Source organism: Sus scrofa, chromosome 13 (genome assembly GCF_054392235.1).
Source record: "Sus scrofa isolate SSC_HxYL_T2T_F1_AM1 chromosome 13, Sscrofa_HxYL_maternal_Yorkshire_Landrace_v2.0, whole genome shotgun sequence".
NCBI classification, from domain to species: domain Eukaryota; kingdom Metazoa; phylum Chordata; class Mammalia; order Artiodactyla; family Suidae; genus Sus; species Sus scrofa.
In genome coordinates, this window is record NC_139395.1 from 43,426,186 (window position 1) to 43,448,572 (window position 22,387).

The following is a 22,387-nucleotide window of genomic DNA, read 5'->3' on the forward strand; positions in this document are numbered from 1 at the left end:
GCAGCGTGGTCTCATTTGGTGACACATCTTCATCTTTATTCCTGTCCTCTGTACTCTAGTGCAGAGAAACAGAGCTCTCAGAATTGAATTTAGTGATCTGAATGATGCCTGAATAATTGTTTCCACACCGCATATTTTCTCTCTGGATTTGGCAAATTTCTCCATTCTGTCAGATAATAGAATTGGGTTATTTCCACAAGTTGGAAACTCTTGACATCTTAAGGATGTGTTGTTTTTCTATTTCCTTGCCCATGGTCGGGACTGAAAAGCCCACAAACAGGAAGAAGCTGACACATCACATTTGTGTTCTCATGTTGACTCCATATTTGAACATTAAGACTGACCTTATCCCATATCCCAGTAGTTTCACTGTGAATTAAAGTCACGTAACCACGGGAAGCAACACTCTTTACCCCATCTGTTTACTATGGTTTCGGTGTTTGCTCATCAGGGAGTCCTGCCTCCTAGTCAGGTGATTTCTTAGGCACCTACTCCAGGGACCAACACTATCCCGGATGTGGGGGAAGAGGAACAGTCTTGAGTAGTGGAAACATCGACTTGGATTTTTTAAATCTTTGTGCCAAGGAAACAGATAGTAGATATATTTATAAATGTCTTTGATTGCACACATTTTGTTCCACTTTTTTTGATAATCCAGTTTTTTTTTTTTTTTGGTGTGGAAAACTTAAAGGAAATTCAAAGTGAATAGTTCTACTCTTACCAATAGGTGACCGCCCATTTCACAGAGGACTTATCACTGAATTCTGTGATTTCTCATCTGATGGGACTCAGCAGTGCCCTCTCGGTAAGTGGCCCCTCTGTGCTCATTGGCTGGTAGCCAAGGAGGGAGGGCGAGGTGACCTGCAGGGTCCGAGTTGGGGACTGAGAACAGCAGCACGGCGTCACCTCCTCAGTGTGACTCTGTTATCTGAAAGAAGCATTTTTCCATAGTCACAACCTAGTGTTTCAGCTGAGTGTTCTTCAAGATTGTCTGGTTCACCCCACCACCCCCTTACTCCCCTATATTTTGCAGATGAGGACACTGAGGCCCAGAGAAGGGAGTTAGATGACATGTCTGGTGGATGAGTGGCAAGGCCAGGACCAGACTTGGGCCTCCCTCTGGCTGTGCTCTTTTCTTCCTTGCTCCATCTGCTTGATTTCCTGAATCACTTGGCATCCCCCCCTTGGCATCAGTAACTGCTTACTGTTGTTTCATCCAAGGGGATCAGATTTGTTCTCACCGAAAACAGAAATCAGCCTTTTCTGTATAGAATCATCTTCTCACTACCTGTGACTATCATTTTTCTTGCCACATAAAGAACCTGTCCATAAATGGAACCTAGACAAGCGATTAGCTGTTTGGACAACAAAAAGCAAAAATCATGAATTAAAACTATTAACAAAGCTTTCTCCGAACTTTCAAAGGTGTCAGTAGAAATTTAGAGTTACATAAAGCTTCGTATTTTCAGTATAGCAAAACATGCCATCTTAAAAGATAGATAGATAAAGACTGGGGAAAACGTTTTAACATGTCAGATAAAAGGTTAATAGCCTCAATATATAAAGAACTCTCACATATTAATATGAAAACACCTCACCTAAAAATGGTCAGAGGGTCTGAAAAGGTAAACATTCACAGAAGATGAGATGGAAATAGCCAGTAAGCTTAAAGGAAAAAAAAAATCTGTCTCACTGATTATTATGTTAACAAACAGAACATAAAATGAAACCAAAATTTTTGTCACAGGGTATTATGAATATGTACCGAATAGGCTGGTTGTTATCACGACGTCTCAGGAGGCCTTGAGAACCACCGGCCTCTGTGAAATCCTGTCAGTATCATTCCTCCTGCAGCCGCCTCAGCACTACCCATAGCTCCCTTCTGCCCACTCTTTGATTGCACCCCAAGCTCCCTCCCTGCAACACCCTTGATTCATTTGTCCGTTTCCTCCCCAGTTGACCATGAGCTCCTTGAGGGCAGAGACCATACCCTTCTGGATGTTTTATCCCTGAAGTTTGGGGTATGGTGGGTGCCCTGTCAGTTGAATGGAGGTGACTGGATTACCCAATTGGTCACACCTCAGGAGAACACTGAGTGTTTACAGGAACTGCCAGAGCTGCTTAAGAGAAGGGGAACCCCTCAGATCCCTGCCAGGGCCAAGAGGACCCGTGTCCTAGCGGTTCCATATTACGGAACCATTGAGCAAATGCTGTGCTTCCCCCAGTCCTGCACACACAGGAAACCTAGCAGAGTGGTTAAGAGTTTGACTCTGAGCTAGGACCGACCTGGATTCTTATCTGGACTCCATCACTTGATTAACTATGTACCCAGAGGCAGATGACTCTCCCTCTCTGTAACCCTTAGCCGTCTCACCTGTCAAACGGGGTAGCAGTACTGCCCTCAGAGGGTAGTAAGAGCTAAATGAGTTAGCATCAGACTGAGGGCAGGTCAGTTCTCAGTTAACTCTAATGTATCTGTTGTTGCTGCTCTAATTATTTTTAATGATATGATTTGGAGTTCCCTGGTGGCACAGCAGGTTAAGGATCCAGTGTTATCACTGCAGTGGCTCAGGTCATTGCTGTGCCACAGGTTCGATCCCTGGCCCGGGAACTTCCACATGCCATGGGTGCAGCCCCCCCCCCCCCAAAAAAAGTATAATTAAATGGAAAAGATTCTTTGCCCAGAGCAAAAGTTGTAGTAAAGAGGGTTTCTTCCTACCTACTTGTGTCTCTGGACCGCAGAGTGTTCACGGCCTTTCTTGTACGTCTCAGTGTTTTTACCTCACTGTTCTTTTCTCTTCTTCAGCAAGCATCTCAGAGAGTTGTTCTCCACAGCCCTGAGTTTGAGGATGCTCTGTGTGCGCTGATGGTGATGGCTGCTCCCATGGCCCCTCACATAACCTCGGAGCTCTGGGCAGGTAGGTGAGGGAGGCCTTGCTTGACCAGTTACCGCTGACCAGCGTATGCTCCAGCCTCTTGTTGCACATTATTTGGGACTCAGATGCCCTTGGCCATGGGGTCCAGCATTTGGCATCTGCACTCCGGATCTCTCTGCGGAAATGGGAGGGAAGTGAGCAGATGCCATGCAGGAGGACTTGCTGGCTGTGCGGGCTGGTTCTCCAGGCCTCGTGTTCAGAGGTCTCCTGTGACTCCTGTGGATGTTGTGGAGGGGCTTGAAGGAGACAGGCAGCCAAAGATGCTGTATTAACATCATGCTTTTATCCGGGGGCCTCTGAGAAGTAGCAGACCTCACAGCAACCTCCCCAAACATCTCAGCCAAAGGCCCTGGGGTGTCACATGGGCCACACAGTTCATGAAAAGAGTACTGTTGACCCCTAACTCTACAAAGAAGTCACCAAAGAGAGGTTCACTGTAAAGCCTTTTAAAGAGTAAAAAAAGTAAGGTGAAAAGACAGGGAGTTGCAGGAAGGAAGTGATGACATTCGTGCTGCTAAGGGTGGAGGGAGAAAAGCTGTCTTTACTGGCTCAAGTGAGGAGAAAGCACTTGTTGGATGTGTGAGTCTTTGAAGAATTCCTTGAGCCCCCAGAATGTTGGCCCACATCTCTCGTGTCTCCATTGTATCCCCCAGACCCTGGTGTATCCCAGGAAGATGGAGCATTTAGTTCCTTTTACTTTTAAGCTAAGATGAGATGGTTATTTTTCCAGTGTCCCCTTTTTACAGCACCAGCAAGTATCTCTGTCAAAACCAAAGTGTTTTTGGAGTTCTCTGGTGGCCTAGCAGTTAATAAGGATCCAGTGTTGTCACTTTGGTGGCTCAGGTCACTGCTGTGGGGCAGGTTTGATCCCTGGCCTAGGAACTTCTGCATGCTACAGCTGCAGCCCCCCACCCCCTAAAAAGGTATGTGTTTTTCATCCTTTGAGGAAGAGGAGGACCTATTCACAATGCTTCTGTTGTAAAGCCATGAGTTCAATTTGGATTTTATCCTTTCGGGTCTGAAGCCTCTTTAAAATGTTCAGCCAGGTGTTCCTACTGTGGTGCAGTGGGTTCAGAATCTGACTGTAGGAATTCCCGTTGTGACTCAGTGGAAACAAATCTAGAAGCATCCTTGAGGACGAGGTTTGATCCCTGGCCTCAACCAGTGGGTTAAGGATCCCGCGTTGCTGTGAGCTGTGGTGTAGGTTGCAAAAGCGGCTTGGATCTGGCATTGTTATGAATGTGGTGTAGGCTGGCAGCTACAGCTCCAGTTGGTTCCCTAGCCTGGGAACTTCCATATGCCATGGGTGTGGCCCTAAAACAGAGACCAAAAAAAGTAGAATCCAACTGCAGTGGCTCAGGTCATTGTGGAAACATGGATTCAATCCCTGTCCCAGTGCAGTGGGTTAAAAAATCCAGCATTACTGCAGCTGCAGCTCAGATTCAATCCCTGGCCCAGGAACTCCATGTGCCTTGGTGCAGCTATTTAAAAAAAAAAATTAAAAAAAAAAAGTTCAGCCAAATGGTGACATTTATGCAATAGTGTGATTTTCCAATCCATTTCTTTGTTTATGTACCATATCTATAGTTTCTGGCTTTAAACGTTGACCCAGAAAATGGAAAGGGCATCATCAGAAATGTTCACCTCAGGAGCTAATCCTAAAAATTGTCTAAAGGCTCTGAAGTTACCCATGGATGTGTTCTGCGTTCCTTGCAAGGTTGAATCAAGGTCCGGTTTGCTTTCTAATGGGAAAGGTCTGTGGTATGATTCCCAAAAGATCCTGCTTTAATGTATTCTGATTGAGCAAAGTGTATTTTGTGGTGTCTTCCATCACTTTCTGGGCCTTGACACTTAGCCTTTTCTTTTTTTCCTTTTTTTTTTTTTTTTTTAGTTAATTTATTTATTTATTTTTGTCTTTTTGTCTTTTTAGGGCCGCACCTGCGGCATATGGAGGTTTCCAGGCTAGGGGTCTAATCGGAGCTCCAGCTGCCAGCCTACGCCACAGCCACAGCCATGCCAGATCCTTAACCCACTGAGCAAGGCCAGGGACCAAACCCACAACCACATGGTTCCTAGTCGGATTCATTTCTGCTGTGCCACAACGGGAACTCCACTTCGCCTTTTCTAACCAAGTTTTTGCCTCTCCCAGCCCCTCCAGTGGATGGATTCATTGGTAGAGGTTGGAGAGGCCTGGGCTCTGTGCGCCCAGGATGAATCTGACTTCTTTCATGAATGCTCCTCTTTCCGTTGTGGGATGTAAGAGGTCCTTAGAACAGCATGGAGCTCTGAACGTGATCAAAGCTTTGAAACTGCCTACCAGTCAGTGTCAGGGCTCCCTTAGGAGGGACTGCAGTTTGAAGTGACAGTGAGCTAGATCAGCCGATTAGGAGAGGGAGCAGGGTGGTAATTAGAAGGACTTCAGGAAGGTTGAACAGAGTTCTGAGGGTGAAGGCATGGGAGGTAAGGAAAGATAAGACGAACCAAAACGTGACAGAAGACAGCTTTTGAAATTTCTCATGTTTACATTAGTTCCAGCTGGAGAATTTTTAGGGAGGCAGTTTTCAACTCTGAATTGTGATTAGAAGCTTCTTCATGCCAAATAAAGACAGCAGGCCATGGGGACAGTCCAAATTTTCTTTCCTTTTTGTTCTAAGGAACTCCTCAAATATGCAATTTTGTTCATATCAGAAATTCTCCAAGGGAGTTCCCGTCATGACTCAGTGGTTAACGAATCCGACTAGGAACCATGAGATTGCGGGTTCGATCCCTGGCCTCTCTTAGTGGATTAAGGATCCAGCATTGCCATGAGCTGTGGTGCAGGTTGCAGACACAGCTCGGATCCTCAGTTGCTGTGGCTTCAGCATAGGCTAGCGGCTACAGCTCCGATTCGACCCCTAGCCTGGGAACCTCCATATGCCACAGGTGTGGCCCTAGAAAAAACAAAAAGAAAAAAAAAAAAGAAAGAAAGAAATTCCCCAAAATGGCCACCATAATTCCAAATTGTACTCAGTGAAATTGATGCCAGTTAAAGAGCCATGCACAAGGGTTATTGTAGTGAGAAAATGTAAAAAAAATCAGACACTCAGCCTGAATGAGGCACAGCTTCAGGTTGAAAAGATCCTTGAGAACTGCAGCACCTCCATTCGTTTATGCTCTGTCCTTAGCATCTTGGGGCTTGTCAGAGCCCAGCCATCACTTAGCAGGGCTGGATGAAACCTCCTGATTCCAGGCAGACAAAACCAACATTAAAGCAGTTCTCAGGAGCACAGAACAAGACTGAGGAAGAAGTCCTTGTAATGGTTTGAAATGGTGACTTGAACAGAGTTTGTCCACAGGCCAGCATTCTGAGGGCAACTAACCAGCAGCTCAGCCCTGGGCCCCTGGCATCAGTGTCAGAGCCTAGTGTGGCCTTTCTGGACCAACTCAGACACTCGGTCAGAATGTAAAGCAGCAGTTCCAGCATCTTTGCTTTCCACGGAACTTAGGTTGGTTTCCCCAAAAAAATTTATCTCTGCAGATTTCTAGTTTAAAAACAAGATAGACTTGTAAACATTTTGGTTTTTTAAATTTATAAACATTTTTAATGACTACATTAATTGTCCATGTGCACAATGATGTCAGCAACCCGTCCACTCATGTGTCTCTCACTCCATAAACAGTCCACCATGGACAGATGTGTGCATAAGTCTTTGTTCCTGCCTCAAATGATTTCCTCAAAGTGGAATAGACAGGGTGTATTTAAGACTCTTGAGGAGTCCCTTGGTCGCTCAGTGGGTTAAGGATCCAGCATTGTCACTGCTATGGCTCAGGTTGCTGCTGAGGCCCAGGAACTTCAACGTGCCATGGGCACAACCAAAAAAACAAAAACGTCTTTTTTTTTTTTGGTCTTTTAAGGGCTGCACCCACAGCATATGGAGGTTCCCAGGCTAGGGATCAAATCGGAGTGGTAGCTGCTGGCCCATGTCACAGCCACAGCAGTGCAGGATCCCAGCTGTGTCTGTGACCTACACCGCAGCTCATGGCAACACCAGATCCTTAACTCACTCAGCGAGGCCAGGGATCAAACCTGCATCCTCAGAGTTCTTGTCGTGGCTCAGGGGTTAACGAATCTGACTAGTATCCATGAGGACACAGGCTCAATCCCTGACCTTGCTCATTGGATTAAGGATCCAGTGTTGCCATGAGCTGTGGTGTGGTTTGCACATGTGGCTCGGATCTGGCATTGCTTGGCTCTGGCGTAGGCTGGCGGCTACAGCTCTGATTGAACCCCTAGCCTGGGAACCTCCATGTGCCACAAGTACAGCCCTAAAAAGACAAAAAAAAACCCAAAAACTGAGTCCTCATGGATGCCAGTCAGATTCGTTTCTGCTGAGCCACAATGGAAACTCTTGACATGTAATTTTTTATATTTATTTACTTCCTTCTTCTCTACCCAGTTTCCCCACCAATCTCTTGTCCTTTGTTTAAGGGGTAGAATCCACTTGGATTTTCTAGGAGTCTGCGATCCACAAATAAAGATGAGTGTTCTCCTTCTTTCTAATAGTTATTCTTATTCCTTTGTGTTTATTTACTTCTTTAATATACTGCTCAGAAAACCGTGTGCAGTGTTAAAGAATACTGGCCACAGCCCATCTTGTCTCATTTCCAGGAACATTTCCCTGTTAGGTTTGGGTTGACTGTTGGTTTAGGATAGACATCCCCTGTCCTATTAAGGAAGTGGCCTTCTATCTCTGTTTACCAGAACGCATCTTAAGAACGAGAGCTATATTTTACTTAATATTCATTCTTCAATTGTTGAAGTGATGTATCCTTCGCTGTTCATTTTCCCCTTTGCCCTGTTGATACAACTTAAATCCAGTTAATTGATTGCCTGATGGGCTATTGTGGGATAAATTTATCTTGACCATGGAGTAGTAAGCCTTTAACATACTATTAAATTCTATTTGCTAGTTGTTTTTTTAATTTAGAATTTTGCAGTTATTCTTAGAGACCAGTTTTTTTGCCCTATGCATTGTTAGGTTTGGGAATAAGGGTTTCACTGACTTCAAATGAATTGAGTTGCTTCTGTGCTTTAGAACCCACTCTACAGGAGGAGACACTCACCCATTCTTTGCTGAGTAGACAATGCCCTGAAGGCAGGATGGTATTAGGCCCTGCCAGGCCGATTGTATTCGATTGTGCAGCCTTTCATTATCTCCTTGGACAGGAAACAGGCCTTTTTGATTTGGCATTGGTAATCACATTAAGTCTTTTAAATGGCACACTGTTAATTCTTTCCCCGTCTTCCTTATTATATAACAAAGTTTATCTCATTTGTAATAAAGGTACTCACTCTCATCCTAGAATAGGCACATCTCTCCTTTTTTTCATCCTTCACCCCACATTATCTGTCTGCCCCCTTCATTTCATTTCTCCCAGGGAAATCTCCCTCCTCATGTGCCCCTCCAGTCTGTGTGTTGGGGGGCTGGGGTTTGGGGGGTGGCAGATAGGGTCAGCTCTCTTCACAGCCCTGTCCCTGTCCAGCCGGTCTTGCCATATAAGTATACCCTGTGGCCTCACCCCCTGCCAGGCTGTCCTTCAGTTGGGTGACAAGATCTCCAGCAGGACATACACTATAGCAATATGATGGAAACTAGCCCACTTCAACCTTTGCTCTGTGATTTTTTTCCCCCACGCAGCAGGGCTGGGGCTTCTGTGAGCTGTGTTATCATACGAAGTGGGTTTCGATTGAATCTTAGTTTTGCTAGCATGTCTCATTCAGCCATTTGGTAAACATTCACCAAGCTTGTATTTTGTGCCAGGCTCTGTTCTAGGCGTTGGTGGGAAAGCTGGGGAGGGCAGTCTGAGCAGCGGGCATTGTAGTCTGTGTTCATTCACTTGAGAAGGCCATCCCTCAGGCTTTACAAATCCACAGCAACTTTTTTTTTTTTTTTAATTCAGAGAAGCAATGGGAAGCCTTTGTCTCCTGGCTCCACACGTGTGTGTGTGTGTGTGTGTGTGTGTGTGTCGCCTCTGAACAAGCAGCAGGGCCCTAATCAGGTGAGGTGTCTGACGCACGAGGCAGGTCGCTCTGGTCATTAATTCACAGGTCTTGGTCAGATGCCCTCTGGAGACACTGAGGACATGGCCTCTTCCTGCCCCTCCCAGCAGCGGGTAAGGGCCAGTGTCACAAAGTGTTGAAAGTCCTTTGCAGACAGTGCACTGCGTTGGGGGGTGTGTGATTACTGTCATCTCACAGTTCTGATTACCCTTGTTCCAAGGCTTTGGGACAGTTCTTCCACACATTTGGTTTATTCCAGAAAGCATAGCTTTCACATAGCTATGGTTTCATTCCTGTGTCTCCGAGAGATAACCTCGCAGTGACTATAACGGGAATGTGGGCAGTGAGGGCAGGCTGCTTGGACATTACCAATTCCCCGAGTTCCCAGAGAAGTAGGTTTTCATAGACGAAACCCTCCCCAAAGGGCAGCAGAAGCGAGATCTGTCTTCCAGGGGCAATCTGGGATCCAGGCTGTTGCTCTGGATAAAAGGAAACATTTAGAAAAGCTCAAAGCACTTGAAGCCTAATGTCCTTTACCAGTCACCTAAAGAGTCAAGGGAGACCTTTGGTAGGAAACAGAACCAGGGTCCTGGCAGTGTGCACATTTTAACAGGATGAGGAAATCTTTTCTTCCTTCCTGAAGCTTCGGATCTGAGAAGGTCAAGACACCACATCTGCATTTACAAAGTTATCTTTTGTTTACCATAGTAGAATATTGTCCTATCCATGAGGGTGTTAGGGAAATTTTGCATATTTGGAGTCACTGATACTGTTTCCAGACGAAGGACACAAGGTTTCCTTTGTTGGTGGACCGTGAAAAGGCAGAAAATCACTAAACAAGGAGTTCCTTGGTGGTACTCTGGTTAAAGGTCTAACTTCATCATCGTCAAAAATGACCTTTCTAAGGGGTAAGAGCTTGGGTGGATCTCAAGGGGATTATGCTGAGTGGAAAGGAAAAAAAAAAAAAAAAGAAAAGCCAGTCTCAAAAGGCTATATACTCTACGATTCCATTTATACCACATTCTTGCAAAAACAAAATTATAGAGATGGAAAACGCATTAGTGGTTGCCGGGACTTAGGGACAGGGCGGAAGGGGTGGTAGCCGTAAAAGAGGCGCACAAGGGAGCCTTGTGGTGGAACAGTTCTGTCTTCACAGTGGCAGTGGTTACAGGAAGCCGCACGTGTACACATCAGAGCTTCTAAAACCAATGAAATCTGAACTAGCTCTAGGGATCGTACCAATGTCCGCTTCCTGGTTTCGATACTCTGCTGTAGCTCTGCCAGATGTTACCGTTGGGCGAGGCTGGGGGATGGGTGCCAGGACTCTTGTGCATTTCTTTGCAACCTCCTGCGCATCTGTAATTATTTCGAAATTGTTTGTTTGTTTGAAATTACCTCTCTAATCCTCCAGGTCTAGAGTGTTCAGATTCTGGTTTAGGAATATAAGTAGATGATGAGAGAGGAAGGAAAGAAGGAATTTATTTCTAGTTATGGCAAGTTTTACTAGACACATGCTACACACACGCAACTGACCAGATGCAGTCACTCATCCCACCAGTGTGTGAGATGCCCATATCTCCTGCCTGGCTCAGCAGAGCAGCACAAAATGCCAGGAGCTCGTGGTGACAGAGTGAGTCTGTCGTCCTAAGTGCCCAAGGAGCATGACCTCGCCTCTACACAAGCCCAGCTTCCAAAGAAAAATGCGTGGAGCCAGCTACAGAAAATAACTCCACCCTCCACCCTACTTCTCTGAGCTTCTTAAAACAAAAACCTAGATTTTTCATTGAAAAATACATCTATATCCACATTGTTACCAAGGCTGTGCTCCAAATTCCCTCCCACCCTTGCCCTTATGTCAGTTTCTCTCTTCAACTACCCACTGCCAGTTTGATAGCTGATTTGACAGAATTCTATGCACTTAGGTGAAATGTTTCTCTCTCACTGTTTTTTGTTTGTTTGTTTGTTTGTTTTTTGTTTTTTGCTTTTTAGGGCCGCAGCCGAGGCATATGGAGTTTCCCAGGCTAGGGGTCAAATCGAAGCTACAGCTGCCGGCCAACACCACAGCCACGGTAACACAGGATCTGAGCCACATCTATGACATACAGTACAGCTACGCCAACGCCAGATCCTTAACCCACTGAGCGAGGCCAGGGATCGAACCTGCAACCTCATGGTCCCTAGTTGGATTTGTTTCCATTGCACCATGACGGGAACTCCCTCTCTCACCATATTGATGTGGGAGTAGTTCTAGATCAACACTCACAGGTCAACCCTGTTCTTTTTTAACAGCTAGATGGTGTCCCATCCTAGCAATGTTCCATAAGTTTTGTGGGGTTTTTTGTTTTGTTTTATTTTTTGGTCTTTTTTTGTTTTTCTTAGGGCTGCGCCTGCGGTACGTGGAGGTTCCCAGGCTAGGGGTCGAATCGGAGCTGTAGCCGCCGGCCTACACCACAGTAGTACAGGATCTGAGCCTCGTCTTTGACCTACATCACAGCTCACGGCAAGGCCGGATCCTTAACCCACTGAGCGAGGCCAGGGATCAAACCCGAGTCCTCATGGATGCTAGTCGGGTGCATTAACCACTGAGCCCTGAGAGGAACTCCATTTTTTTTCTTTTTTTTTTTTTTCGTAAGTTATTAAACAGTCATCCACTGATGGACATTTGAGTGATTTCCCCTCTTGTGCTATTTGTGTGCGTGGGTGCACATGCTGCTTTGCGATTAGCCTCTTGTCCATAATACACGTTATTTAAAATGTGTCGATGAGATCTCCATTTCTGTTTCTCTGCCCATTTTTACAGTTGAACAGGGATTTTTCTATTTGTTTTTGTCTCAGGCTTCTTCCTCTCATCTTCAAATCATCCATCAGCACTTTAATTGTGAGGAGGGTCACAGCCCAGCAACATTTTACCTTCCTTAAGTTTCTGAAGTCACTTACAGTCTTGAAGTATCAGTCTACCACCATAGATCCATTTTTCTTCGTAAAAATGGCTGTAAAATATCGTAACTATAATGTTTTGCTGTGCATGTATGCTGTCTTCATTAATTTCAACAAAACTGCAAGTCTATAAATCATCTGGAAGTGTGTGATACAAGGGACAGTAAGCCATCTGCTGATGTTCAGACGGTTTTATACACGAATGTGTACGCCCTCTCAGTGTTGTTATTTCAAAATAATGTCAGTGGAACCTTTTGGTAGGTAAAGGCTTGGGTGAAGTGCCTTGCTTCCTGTCCATTTCCTTGGAATTCCCAGGGTTAGATGAGGCATGGTGGAGATCAGACACCCCAGAGTCCCCAGGACTTCCCCTGTGTGCGTATGAAGGTGGGGTGGGGTGCGGGCCCTCCTGAAGATGGACCTCAAGAGGCCTGCCGTCCACAGATGCCACAACTACCCCAGCACTCGCTCCGGGTACCATGGTGACGTGGTGGCCTTGTCAGCTCTCTGAGCAGGAGAGGAGGCTTGTCTCAGTTATTTCACGGGAAGGTCGGCAACAACAGCTCTCCAGAGGAGGGGAAGGAAGGGGGTGGGCCATGCATGGTGGCCTTGTGTGCCAGGGCCTTGCCCCTTCCCAGCCTCTTCAGACTTTTTCCACGTGCTTCCCAAAGGCCAGCTCTCTACCTGACCTGTGTCACGTAAAAAAAAAAAAAAAAAAAAGACCATTGTATTTGCCATGCAAATGTTAGGTATTTGTACTTCCCTAAAAAGAGCAGGGAGGCCAAAACGCTACGCAGATCCTGGGGTAGTGAGTTTCTGTTCCTCCCCGCTGAGCAGGATGGCCCCACTCCCATCTATATGGAAACGCTGGCGGGGGCCCAGGCCGCTATAAATAAGCATCCTGACTGCTCCAGGAAGGCTGGGCTTCCTCATTTTTTTAAAGTGGAATTTGTAACAGCTTCTGCCCAGCACATTTGTGTCCAAGGTCCTTTCATCTCCCAGGCATCCTGTACAACTGCCATACGGAGGTTTTGGAACGGTTCCCACTGCAGCTGGGTCACAGGACAAGCCATGCTGGCCCAGCCTGCTCAAATAAAGAAATGATTATCTCCCTCCTGCGACCTCTGTCTTGTATTTAAATATGAGACTTAATAGGATCCCTTCTGAGGAATAAGCAGGAAGCTCCTTTCTGCTTCTGCCAAAAGACACATCTGTTAGGAATGGAGTAGGTTCTTCAGAAGCACAGGAATCGCAGGGCACAAGAGCCAGCAGGGCCCCAGGAATACGTCTTTTTTGCCACTCGATTCTCAGACCCCAATGGGTCTTCCCTTCCCTCAGATTGACTGGCAACACAGGGTTACAAGGGTGCCAGGTAGTGAAACAGGAAAAATTACAACAAATCTGTGATGCCTGCACAAGAACCAAGACAGAGGTCAGCAGAATAAGATGGACCAGTGCCACTCAGAGTGGTCCGCAGACCAGAGGCTGGTCTGGGAAGTTCTCTCACAATCTAGGACAAGATAAGGAGCTTATATTTAGCATGTGCATCAGCTCTGCCCCTCAGCACACGTTCGAATTGGACTGACCATGTCGCAAGACTTTCTCATTGAAGGAAGCAGTGTGTTGATTCACATTCTGGCCTCTTCCTCACCGCATTGCAGACAGGCATTTTGAGTGTCTTTGTAGTAGTGAATAGTCATGAAACCACCCCTCGTCTAAAATAGACAAGAAAAGAAAATATATTATAAAAGAAAAATCACAACCCAGTAGAGAAAAGAGGAGGTTTATTCAACAGACTGGGCTTAGAAAATTGACCATGATTTTTTTCTTTTTTTTTGGTTCTTTTTAGGGCTGCACCTGTGGCACATGGAAGTTCCCAGGCTAGGGGTTGAGTCAGAGCTGCAGCTGCCGGCCTACACCCCAGCCACAGCAACTTGGGATCTGAGCCACGTCGATGACCGACACCACAGTTCATGGCAACACCAGATCCTTAACCCACCGAGCAAGGCCAGGGATCCAACCCACAGCCTCATGGTTTCTAGTCAGATTCATAACCCACTGAGCCACAGCAGGAACTCCAACTGTATATTTTTTTAATAAGTTTTTTCACATTATACAGAAAATACATTTTGGATAGATAATATAAATTATGAATAAATAGAGAAAAAAATGAAATCTTTCAAAGAAACCAGAGCACAAATATTGAACTAATATCACATATTAGTTGATTGGCTTTATTATTAAATAGCTTTTTTATGTTACTCTTTTTTCAATTTAGTTTTTGTTTTATCTTGGAGTATAGTTGATGAACAATGTTGTGTTAGTTGCAAGTGTTCAGCAAAGTGAATCAGTTGTGCATACACACACATCCATTCTTTTTCAGATTCGTTTCCCGTATAGGTTACTACGGAATATTGCGTATAGTTCCGTGTGCTATACAGGAGGTCCTTGTTGATTACTTATTTTATATATAGTAATGTGTATACGTTAATCCCAAACTCTATTTATCCCTTCCACCTTATACATCTTTTCACATTACAAAGGTAATAAATATTTCTTGTAGAAAAACCTGTAAATTTTTTTCTAAAAGAAAGACTCCCCTAAACATGTACCTCCCAGGGATAATCACTGCTGCTTTCTGATTCATTTCTTTTCAAATTTTTATCTCTTTATATAAATATTTACTAAATCTGGGGCCATATTGTATATACTACTGTATATTGTGCTTTTAGTTTAAATATAGGAAAAAAGAGAATCCAAAACTATATCTACTGCATGATCCTGGTGGTGGTTTGGTTTGGTTTTGTGGGGTTGGTTTACACGTACAAATATTTATTAAATACATTGCATTACTATCTTTCAAAATTAAAAGTTTAAGGAGTTCCCTGGTAGCTAAGTGGGTTAAGGATCTGGTGTCATCACTGCTGTAACTCAGGTCACTGCTGTGGTACAGGTTTGATTCCCTGGCCTGGGAACTACCACATGCTGCAGGCACAGGGGGAAAAAAAATGCTATCCATGTGAACATTATTTTCTTCTTTGTATTTTGACCTTTTGCAATTTTTCTGCAGTGAACATATGTTACTTTCATCATCAAGGAAAATAAAACATTGTCATTCACAGCCCAGTGTTTGGGACTGGCATTGGTGGGATTCATTCCCTTTCTCCCAGACTCAGCCTCAGACCATCCCCTTAGCCATGGGTCCATCCCTTAAGTGCGTCTTCCAGTCTCAAGGCTAATAATAAGGGGGAGGGGTGTAAGGGCCACCCCCCCACACCAGCCCCGGAAAGGCCATTCACAGCATGTGGGCAGTGCACCTGCCATGACACTGCTCTCAGCATGGACACACATTCACTTGCCCACTGAGGGCCTGCCTCTGGGGGGATGCACACTACTAGTGCCCAAGGATCTGTTTTTCTGCTCTGTGTATTTCCTGTACATTTGGGGGCATTGCTTGTACTCCTGAGATCAACAGAGGCTTGGAAATCAAACTTGCCTTGGTAGGAAGTCCTGGTTGAAGTCCCAGAGCACTGACAATTGGCCCTGAGCAGCCCCAGGTGCCCAGCCTCCTCTGCTTTGGGGGCTGCAGTGCAAAGCACTGTGGGAAATGAGACTTGAGACGATTTGATCCACCCTGAGCCAACGACAGCTCTTTCCAATTTGGTGATGGCAGGAGCCCCTCTCGAGAGGAAGTTTAGCAGAAAAGTTGAGCTCCCTCTGAGTAGGTCTTGAAGGAGCACCGTGCTGTTCTCAGCATGTTGGCTCTGGTGATAATGAGTAAAAGGACTGGGTGGGAGGCCCTCTCAGACCACAAGTATTCCTGGGCCAGTAAGAAAGCAAATTCAGCTTGTTACTTTGGGATCTGCTCTCGGGAGCACAAAGGATTCCTTCATCTGCAGAGACCAAGTAAAATCAGCAGCCTTGCTTTTCCAGTGCACACTTTAGAACTGTGTCCATTCATCTCTCTGGCTCTGGGTATTGTTTGAAAAGAAAAAGAAAAGAAAGCTACCTGTAAACTGGGCTGATAAGCCAGGTCAAAGAAAGTGGGGGCACCTGGTAGGTGTGGACAGCCCTGGTGCAGCATCCCGGTGCCTCAGGCAGCTCTAAGCCAGGCTTTGTTGTCCAGGCAAATGCTTTGTGTCCTGCCCTCGTGAGCCTCAGGTGTGCTCGATGACTCTCTGTGCCTTGGCATTGCAGGTCTGGCGCTGGTGCCCAGGAAGCTATGTCCCCACTATGCCTGGGATGCCGACGTGCTGCTTCAGGCCTGGCCAGCCGTGGACCCGCAGTTCCTCCAGCAGCCTGACGTTGTGCAGATGGCAGTTCTGGTGAGTGTCTCCCGCAGCCCCCAGAGCCAAGGTGGACCTGCCACACATACAGCTGGGTTTGGAGGTTTCTCACCTAGCCTCTGTAGCCCACCTAGCTCTCTCGGCCTAACGGTCCAGCCTGACTTCCTTTGCCAGCACCTTCAGTTTTGAGGTCACCACATACCAAAAGCTTGTGAGCAGAAAACTTGTGGCCCTCAAAGGACGAGAGATGGGGAAAAGTCAACCTGTCCTGCCTTATTGGCTCCCTTTCCAACTACGTTTAAATCTAAGTTTCATTCAGCCACTCTTGGCTCTTGGAGGTGGGGAAGGTGATGGGAGGAGATGGGTAAGGAACTCTTCACTCTGCAAAATGGATTTCAGAAAGGCTACATCGTATTTCTTTTTTTGGTAAATTGGGACATCTTAAATACATAAACTGAGCAACTGTTTAGACCTTTAACACAGCAGATAACTCTTACAGTTTATCTGTAAGGGTTTTTTTGGTTTGGTTTGGTTTGGTTTTTTTGGGTAGGGTTTTTGTTTTGTTTTGTTTGTCTTTTGTCCTTTTAGGGCAGCATCTGCTGCCGGCCTACGCCAGAGCCACAGCAACGCAGGATCCAAGCCATGTCTGCAGCCTACACCACAGCTCATGGCAACACCGGATCCTTAACCCACTGAGCGAGGCCAGGGATCGAACCTGCAGCCTTGTGGTCCCTAGTCAGATTCGTTTCTGCTGCACCAAGATGAGAACTCCTGGTAGGGTTTTTTTTTTTTTTTTTTTTTTTTTTGCTGCACCTGCAGCATATGGAAGTTCCTGGGCATGGAGCAAGTCTGAGCTGCAGCTGCTACCTAAACCACAGCTACGGCAACACCAGATCCTTAATCCACTGAGCCGAGCCAGGGATTGAACCCATGCCTTTAGCAGCAACCAGAGCATTACAGAGACAATGCTGGATCCTTAACCTGCTCTGCCACAGCAGGAACTCCATTTGTGTGGGGGGTTTTTTAAATATATTTAATTTGTTTAATCTGAGACCCATTATGAAGAATCTCTTAAGTGTGCTATATGGCTGAAGAGGGAAAGCCAACTGGGGGCAGACCTTTTAGTCACATGGGCCGGCTAATTTACATTCCAAGCTTAGTTTAACTCCCATCACTCTTTAAAGTCCCGCACAGCTGCGCCATCTCCACGCCACCGCCCTGGCGCTTAGTTCCTCACTGTCCCCAGAGGGAGGAGGTGGGGCTATCCGGCTAAGCTTCTTCCCAAAATCCTCAAAACCAAAACCAGCCTGTGACACAGAGAGGCGATTTCTCTAACTTAAGTAATGTTTCTAAGAAAGCACTATCTCGTGTACCTGTGAGAACCCATCTTCAGCACAACTGAGAAGTGCCGACCTGAGACTGTCAAGTTTTCATCCGTGGAATGCCTCTCTGTTTTAAATTATCACTGCAGAAAAGAAACACAGTTTTGATAATTGGGAAAGTAATTTCAGATTATCAGTGAAATGAAAATCCAGGATTTAAAATGTGTGTAGGACTCCCTGGGAGTACACCCACCTGAGAACCTCCAGGTCGGGCGCCGTGTAATTCAGTTCAGCTGTACCCCGGGGGCTCTGCGCCCAGAGGCACCACCTCATCTTCATGGAGCCCAGCACCCGGGAGGGACGGTCTGGGGAGGCTCACATGTTGCCACACACACAAGGAGTTTGTGTAGCCTCGAGGTTGAGATGTAAGAGCTTGGGAGTTGGACCCACCTCAGTTTTGCAAAATACTTAATTTCTCTAAGACTCAGTTTCCTCAGCAAATGGAGGTAAATGCAGGGCCCGCCGCCCCTGGTTGTTGAAAGAATCCGATGGGATAATGCCAGAAGGTACTCCACTTGCTTCTGGACACACTAATGACACAACCCACTCACACACAGTGAGCACCAACTAAGAGATAGGCACTGTCCTTAGAACTTTCCAGACACTAATTCATTAGCCCCACACAGCAGCCCCTGAGGCAGGCCCAGCTGTTTTTCCATTTCACAGATGAGTCAGATGTGCACTTAACCCTATCTTGCAGGTGAGGAGACAGCGGCAGAACAGGGTCTAATAACTCACTTGGTAAATGGTAATTGCTGCTAGCATCACATCACTGCTTCTGGCCATTGGGGGACTGGAAAAGGCATCGTGAGGAAAAGGACTCAGACCTTGGCTTTAAAGAGGAGCAGTAGAAGCAGAGGAAGCCCTCACGGGACCATGGGCTGTGGAGGGTCTGAGCAGAGGCGGGGCAGCGCTGGGGAGAAGGCTGGCCTCCATCCCCAAGGATTGGGGGCTGCAGGGCAGAGGGTGGGTCCATGGGGTCATCCTGTCTCCACTGCTTGCTGGAGTGGGGCCTTGGGCAAGTGGCTTCACTGCCGCCCCTCAGCTTCCCGTTATGTTAAATGGGGGTGGAATGGCTGTGACCTACCTCACAGGCTTGTGGTGGGATAAACAGGTTCACTCAGGTGAATTGTGGAGTACGGCGCCTGGCAGGCGAGAGCTCAGACAACTTGAGCTTTTACTGTCACTAGCTGTTATGGGGCTTCCCTCCTGCGGAGGAGCAGCAGCACTCGTAGCCAGGGGCCTGCCAGGCAGCTGTGGGAAAAGTCCAAGAGGTCAGTGCTGAGGCCTAGTGATGAAGTGGAGGTGGCAAAGCTGGAAGGGCAGAAGCCACCAGATGTGGACTGAGACCCGTTCAAACTCAAGTCACTACTCTTTGTGGTGATGTCTGTTTGCCTCGTACCCAGTGATCTGGGCTGATGCAGCCTATAAAAATACCACTGAATTCTACATAAATCCGAAAGATGAAGTGGGTGATTAAAGGATCCTTGATAATACACTTCGGTTGAAACTTCAGAAGGGATGTCTAGAAATCTTTCATAATATGATGACTTTATTTTCCAAGTTAAAAACTGGAGCTTTAGGGAGTTCCCTCTGTGATGCAGTGGGTTAATGATCCAGCTTGTCTCTGTGGGGGCACATTTGATTCCTGGCTTGGCACAGTAGGTTAAGGATTTGGCATTGCTGCAGCCGCGGCATAGGTCACAGCTCTGGCTTAGACTTGATTCCTAACCTGGAAATTTCCATATGCAGCGGGGGTGGCCAAAAAAGGAAAAAAACAAAAACAATAGGAGCTTGGAGTTAACATCATGTCTCAGTGGTTAACAAACCCGACTAGCATCCATGAGGACACGGGTTAGTTCCCTGGCCTCACCCACTGGGTTAAGGATCTGGCGTTGCCATGAGATGTGGTGTAGATTGCAGATGTGGCTCGGATCCTGCATTGCTGTGGCTGTGATGTAGATTGGCAGCTGTAGTTCCGATTGGACCCCAGCCTGGGAACCTCCATATGCTGCGGGTGCGCCCTTAAAAGGACAAAAAAAGCCAAAAAATAAAAAATTTTTAAAAATATATTTTTAAAAAGCAACCACGGGAGCTTTTGTAAAAGAAATATAACCTTCCTTGTGGGAGCAGTGGAGTGGAGGATTTGAAGCATGGCTGTTCAGAAGCCGTCTGGTTCACCTGTCCCTTTCCTCGGTAGCAGTATCAGTTCATATTTGATGTGAGGTTTATCCTTATTGAACTAATATTTGGTGAATTCCACTGACTTCTGGAACTATACTGACCCATTTTAGGCAAGAGTTGTGTGTGATGTGGGTGATTTCCAGGCCATCACACTTGAGCGCCCCCTTCTGGAGCCAGGCGTCAGAGAAGGAGGTTGCCCGCATTCCCCAGAAGGTAGTCCACTCGAGACTTAGGTAAATCCTAGGTCTGACACCCTCTGTAGCCAGATCTAAACTTGATTTGATCCCCAGCAACAGAGTAATCCCTCTCCCCCCCACCCCCCACCCCCCCAACCCCCCGATACAGCCTGTCATGTCATGCTGAGGATTTTTGCCATAATTTCCACCACGGCTACGATGGGGCAGCGCTCAGGAAACGCAAGGTGGCGCCCACTCCCTCTCCCTCTCTGAAGTGCTTAGGTGTCAGTCCTACCCATCTAATTGTACCTGTTCTTTCAGGAAGCTGGGTGCTGCCTTTTCCTTCTCCCTTTCCGTACCGCCTCCCCACACAGGAGGCAGCAACACCTTTTGCAGGCAGTTGGTGTTGCGTACTGTTGTTGGGTTGCCTGCCACTCTCAAGACTTTCCTCATTGTTTGTCCTGGCTTTTCACTTTGTCAGATCAACAACAAAGCCTGCGGCAAAATCCCCGTGCCCCAGCAAGTCGCCCAGGACCAGGACAAAGTCTATGAACTGGTTCTCCAAAGTGAACTGGGTATCAAGCTCTTACAGGGGCGAAGCATCAAGAAGGCCTTCCTGTCCCCCAGAACTGCCCTCATCAACTTCCTGGTGCAGGAGTGACTACAGGGATGTTGCAGCTGCCACAGGACTCTGAGCTCCTCCTCCAGGTCTGGGAGGAAGAGAAGGAGCCTGGGACCCATGGGCAGAGAAAGGCCCAGTGTCTTGAATGTCTGCTTTCCTACTCTGAAAGGCTGGCATCAACAGGGTACCTCTGCAGTATGACCTGGTGCAGGGGTGAGGGTGGGTATGGGCAGGGGAGAAATAGGAGTGAGGGGGGATGGGGCAGCCTGCACCTCCCCGCACTATTGCAGGGTGGAGGAAGCCACCAGTGATGCGACTGGGTGGGAGCAGAAAGAAGAGAAGTAAGTCCGGATGAGCAAGATGCAGACTGGGAGCTTCTGGACCCTGGAAATGGCACAGCTTTAGGCTCGCAAGCCTAGAGTGAGGAAGCACCAGGGCTCAGGAGCAGCGTGGCAGGCACTGTCCAGCGGGTGGCAGAACTTTGACATCATGGTGGATGGTCTCCCACCTTCAGGCTACGTGGAAAAACTGTTTGGGTCCTGTCCAAATATCCCCATGTGGAGTGGACGCTGGGATCTTCCGAATTTGCTCAGAAGCAAAAGGCAAATGGGGCTAGCCCTGCAACCAACTCCCACACCTCAGCCCTGATATCTGGGCGAAACACGGCTTCCCACTGTGAATGTCTCCCTGGCAGCCCTTCCTAACCAATCCCTCAGGGTGTAAAATGTAGCAGAACCAAGCTGGTTCCAGTCTCAGAAGGAACCAACCTCGGTGCCTGCCACAGCCCAGCAGGGGTCTGTTCATGTGCACCCCAGATGGCAATGCCGCCGTGATGGTGGCCCCCCAGAGCCCATCATTAGGAAGAGCAAGCCCAGGCAGAGGGGTGGGACTGATGCCACCCAGGCATCGCCTTCTGTGTCCAGGCCATGGCAGTCTGGCTGCCAGGGAGACAGCTGGGACTGGACCTATGTCATGTATATTAGGGTGAACCTATGGTTTTGTGGAGTCAGCAGTCAGGTGCTCTTACCAGAACTGGCTTAAGACCGGTTACTATGAATGAGGGGAGGAGGAGGAGAATCTGGCCGTATTGTGATGCTGAAAATCTGTATTTGTTCTCTGATGCCTTCTTCTGAAGTAGCCTCAGATGTGGTCCCCTGCAGTTCAGCAGTTAACAGATGACTTTTTTTTTTTTTTAATGTAATAAAATGTTTGTCATGTATGACTTTGGGCCATGTGTGATCCTGGAATAGCCACCATATTTCAATTCCAGAGTTAATCAGGAACAGATCGAGGTATTCTGTCATCATCAGAAGCACTGGCTGTGTGTCTGACTCCACGTGTTATATCATAAAGTGGGGTGTATGGGGAACTTGCAGAACATGTTCCTGACTCAGGAACATGAGCAACAGCAACCAGTCCCTTGGCTCAAACTTAATCTCTGCCCGGTCTCCATGCCTAGAAATCCTGGTTTAATTGACCTGAGGTACACTTGGGCCTCAGGGAACCTTAAAAGCTCCCCGGTTGATTCTAATGGTAGCATAGTTGGAGAGCCCCTGGATTAATTGATACATTTGAACCATAATGTCTAACTGGACCTTTCTCTCCCTAACCTTCAGCTTAACTGGGATTACTTCCGTCTAGGACTAAAACACGATGTGGAAGAGTTGGGAAAGACTAGCACCAGAAGGGAAAGCAGGGGCCAGAACTCTTGAGCAGGTATTTAAGGCATTCGCAGGGCTGACTTGAGTGAGCACAGTCCCATTCCATGTACTGGCCAATGTGGATTAAACACAAGCACGCTGACGAGGATATTTGTACAGGGAAGGA

General features: G+C 47.0%; 1 protein-coding gene across 2 annotated transcripts in view; it reads left to right on the plus strand.

The window, feature by feature from the left end:
• Window positions 1–21,779, plus strand: part of LARS2 (leucyl-tRNA synthetase 2, mitochondrial) — a 167,539-nt gene extending 145,760 nt beyond the window's left edge. For both annotated transcript variants that reach the window (XM_084988037.1, XM_021068636.2), the window contains exons 18-21: window positions 728–805; window positions 2,807–2,918; window positions 16,108–16,235; window positions 20,420–21,779. In XM_084988037.1, the coding sequence (XP_084844163.1) occupies window positions 728–805; window positions 2,807–2,918; window positions 16,108–16,235; window positions 20,420–20,599 (498 nt within the window). In that variant the 3' untranslated portion in view covers window positions 20,600–21,779. The remainder of the gene's footprint in view (window positions 1–727; window positions 806–2,806; window positions 2,919–16,107; window positions 16,236–20,419) is intronic.
• The last annotated feature ends 608 nt before the right edge of the window (window positions 21,780–22,387 follow it).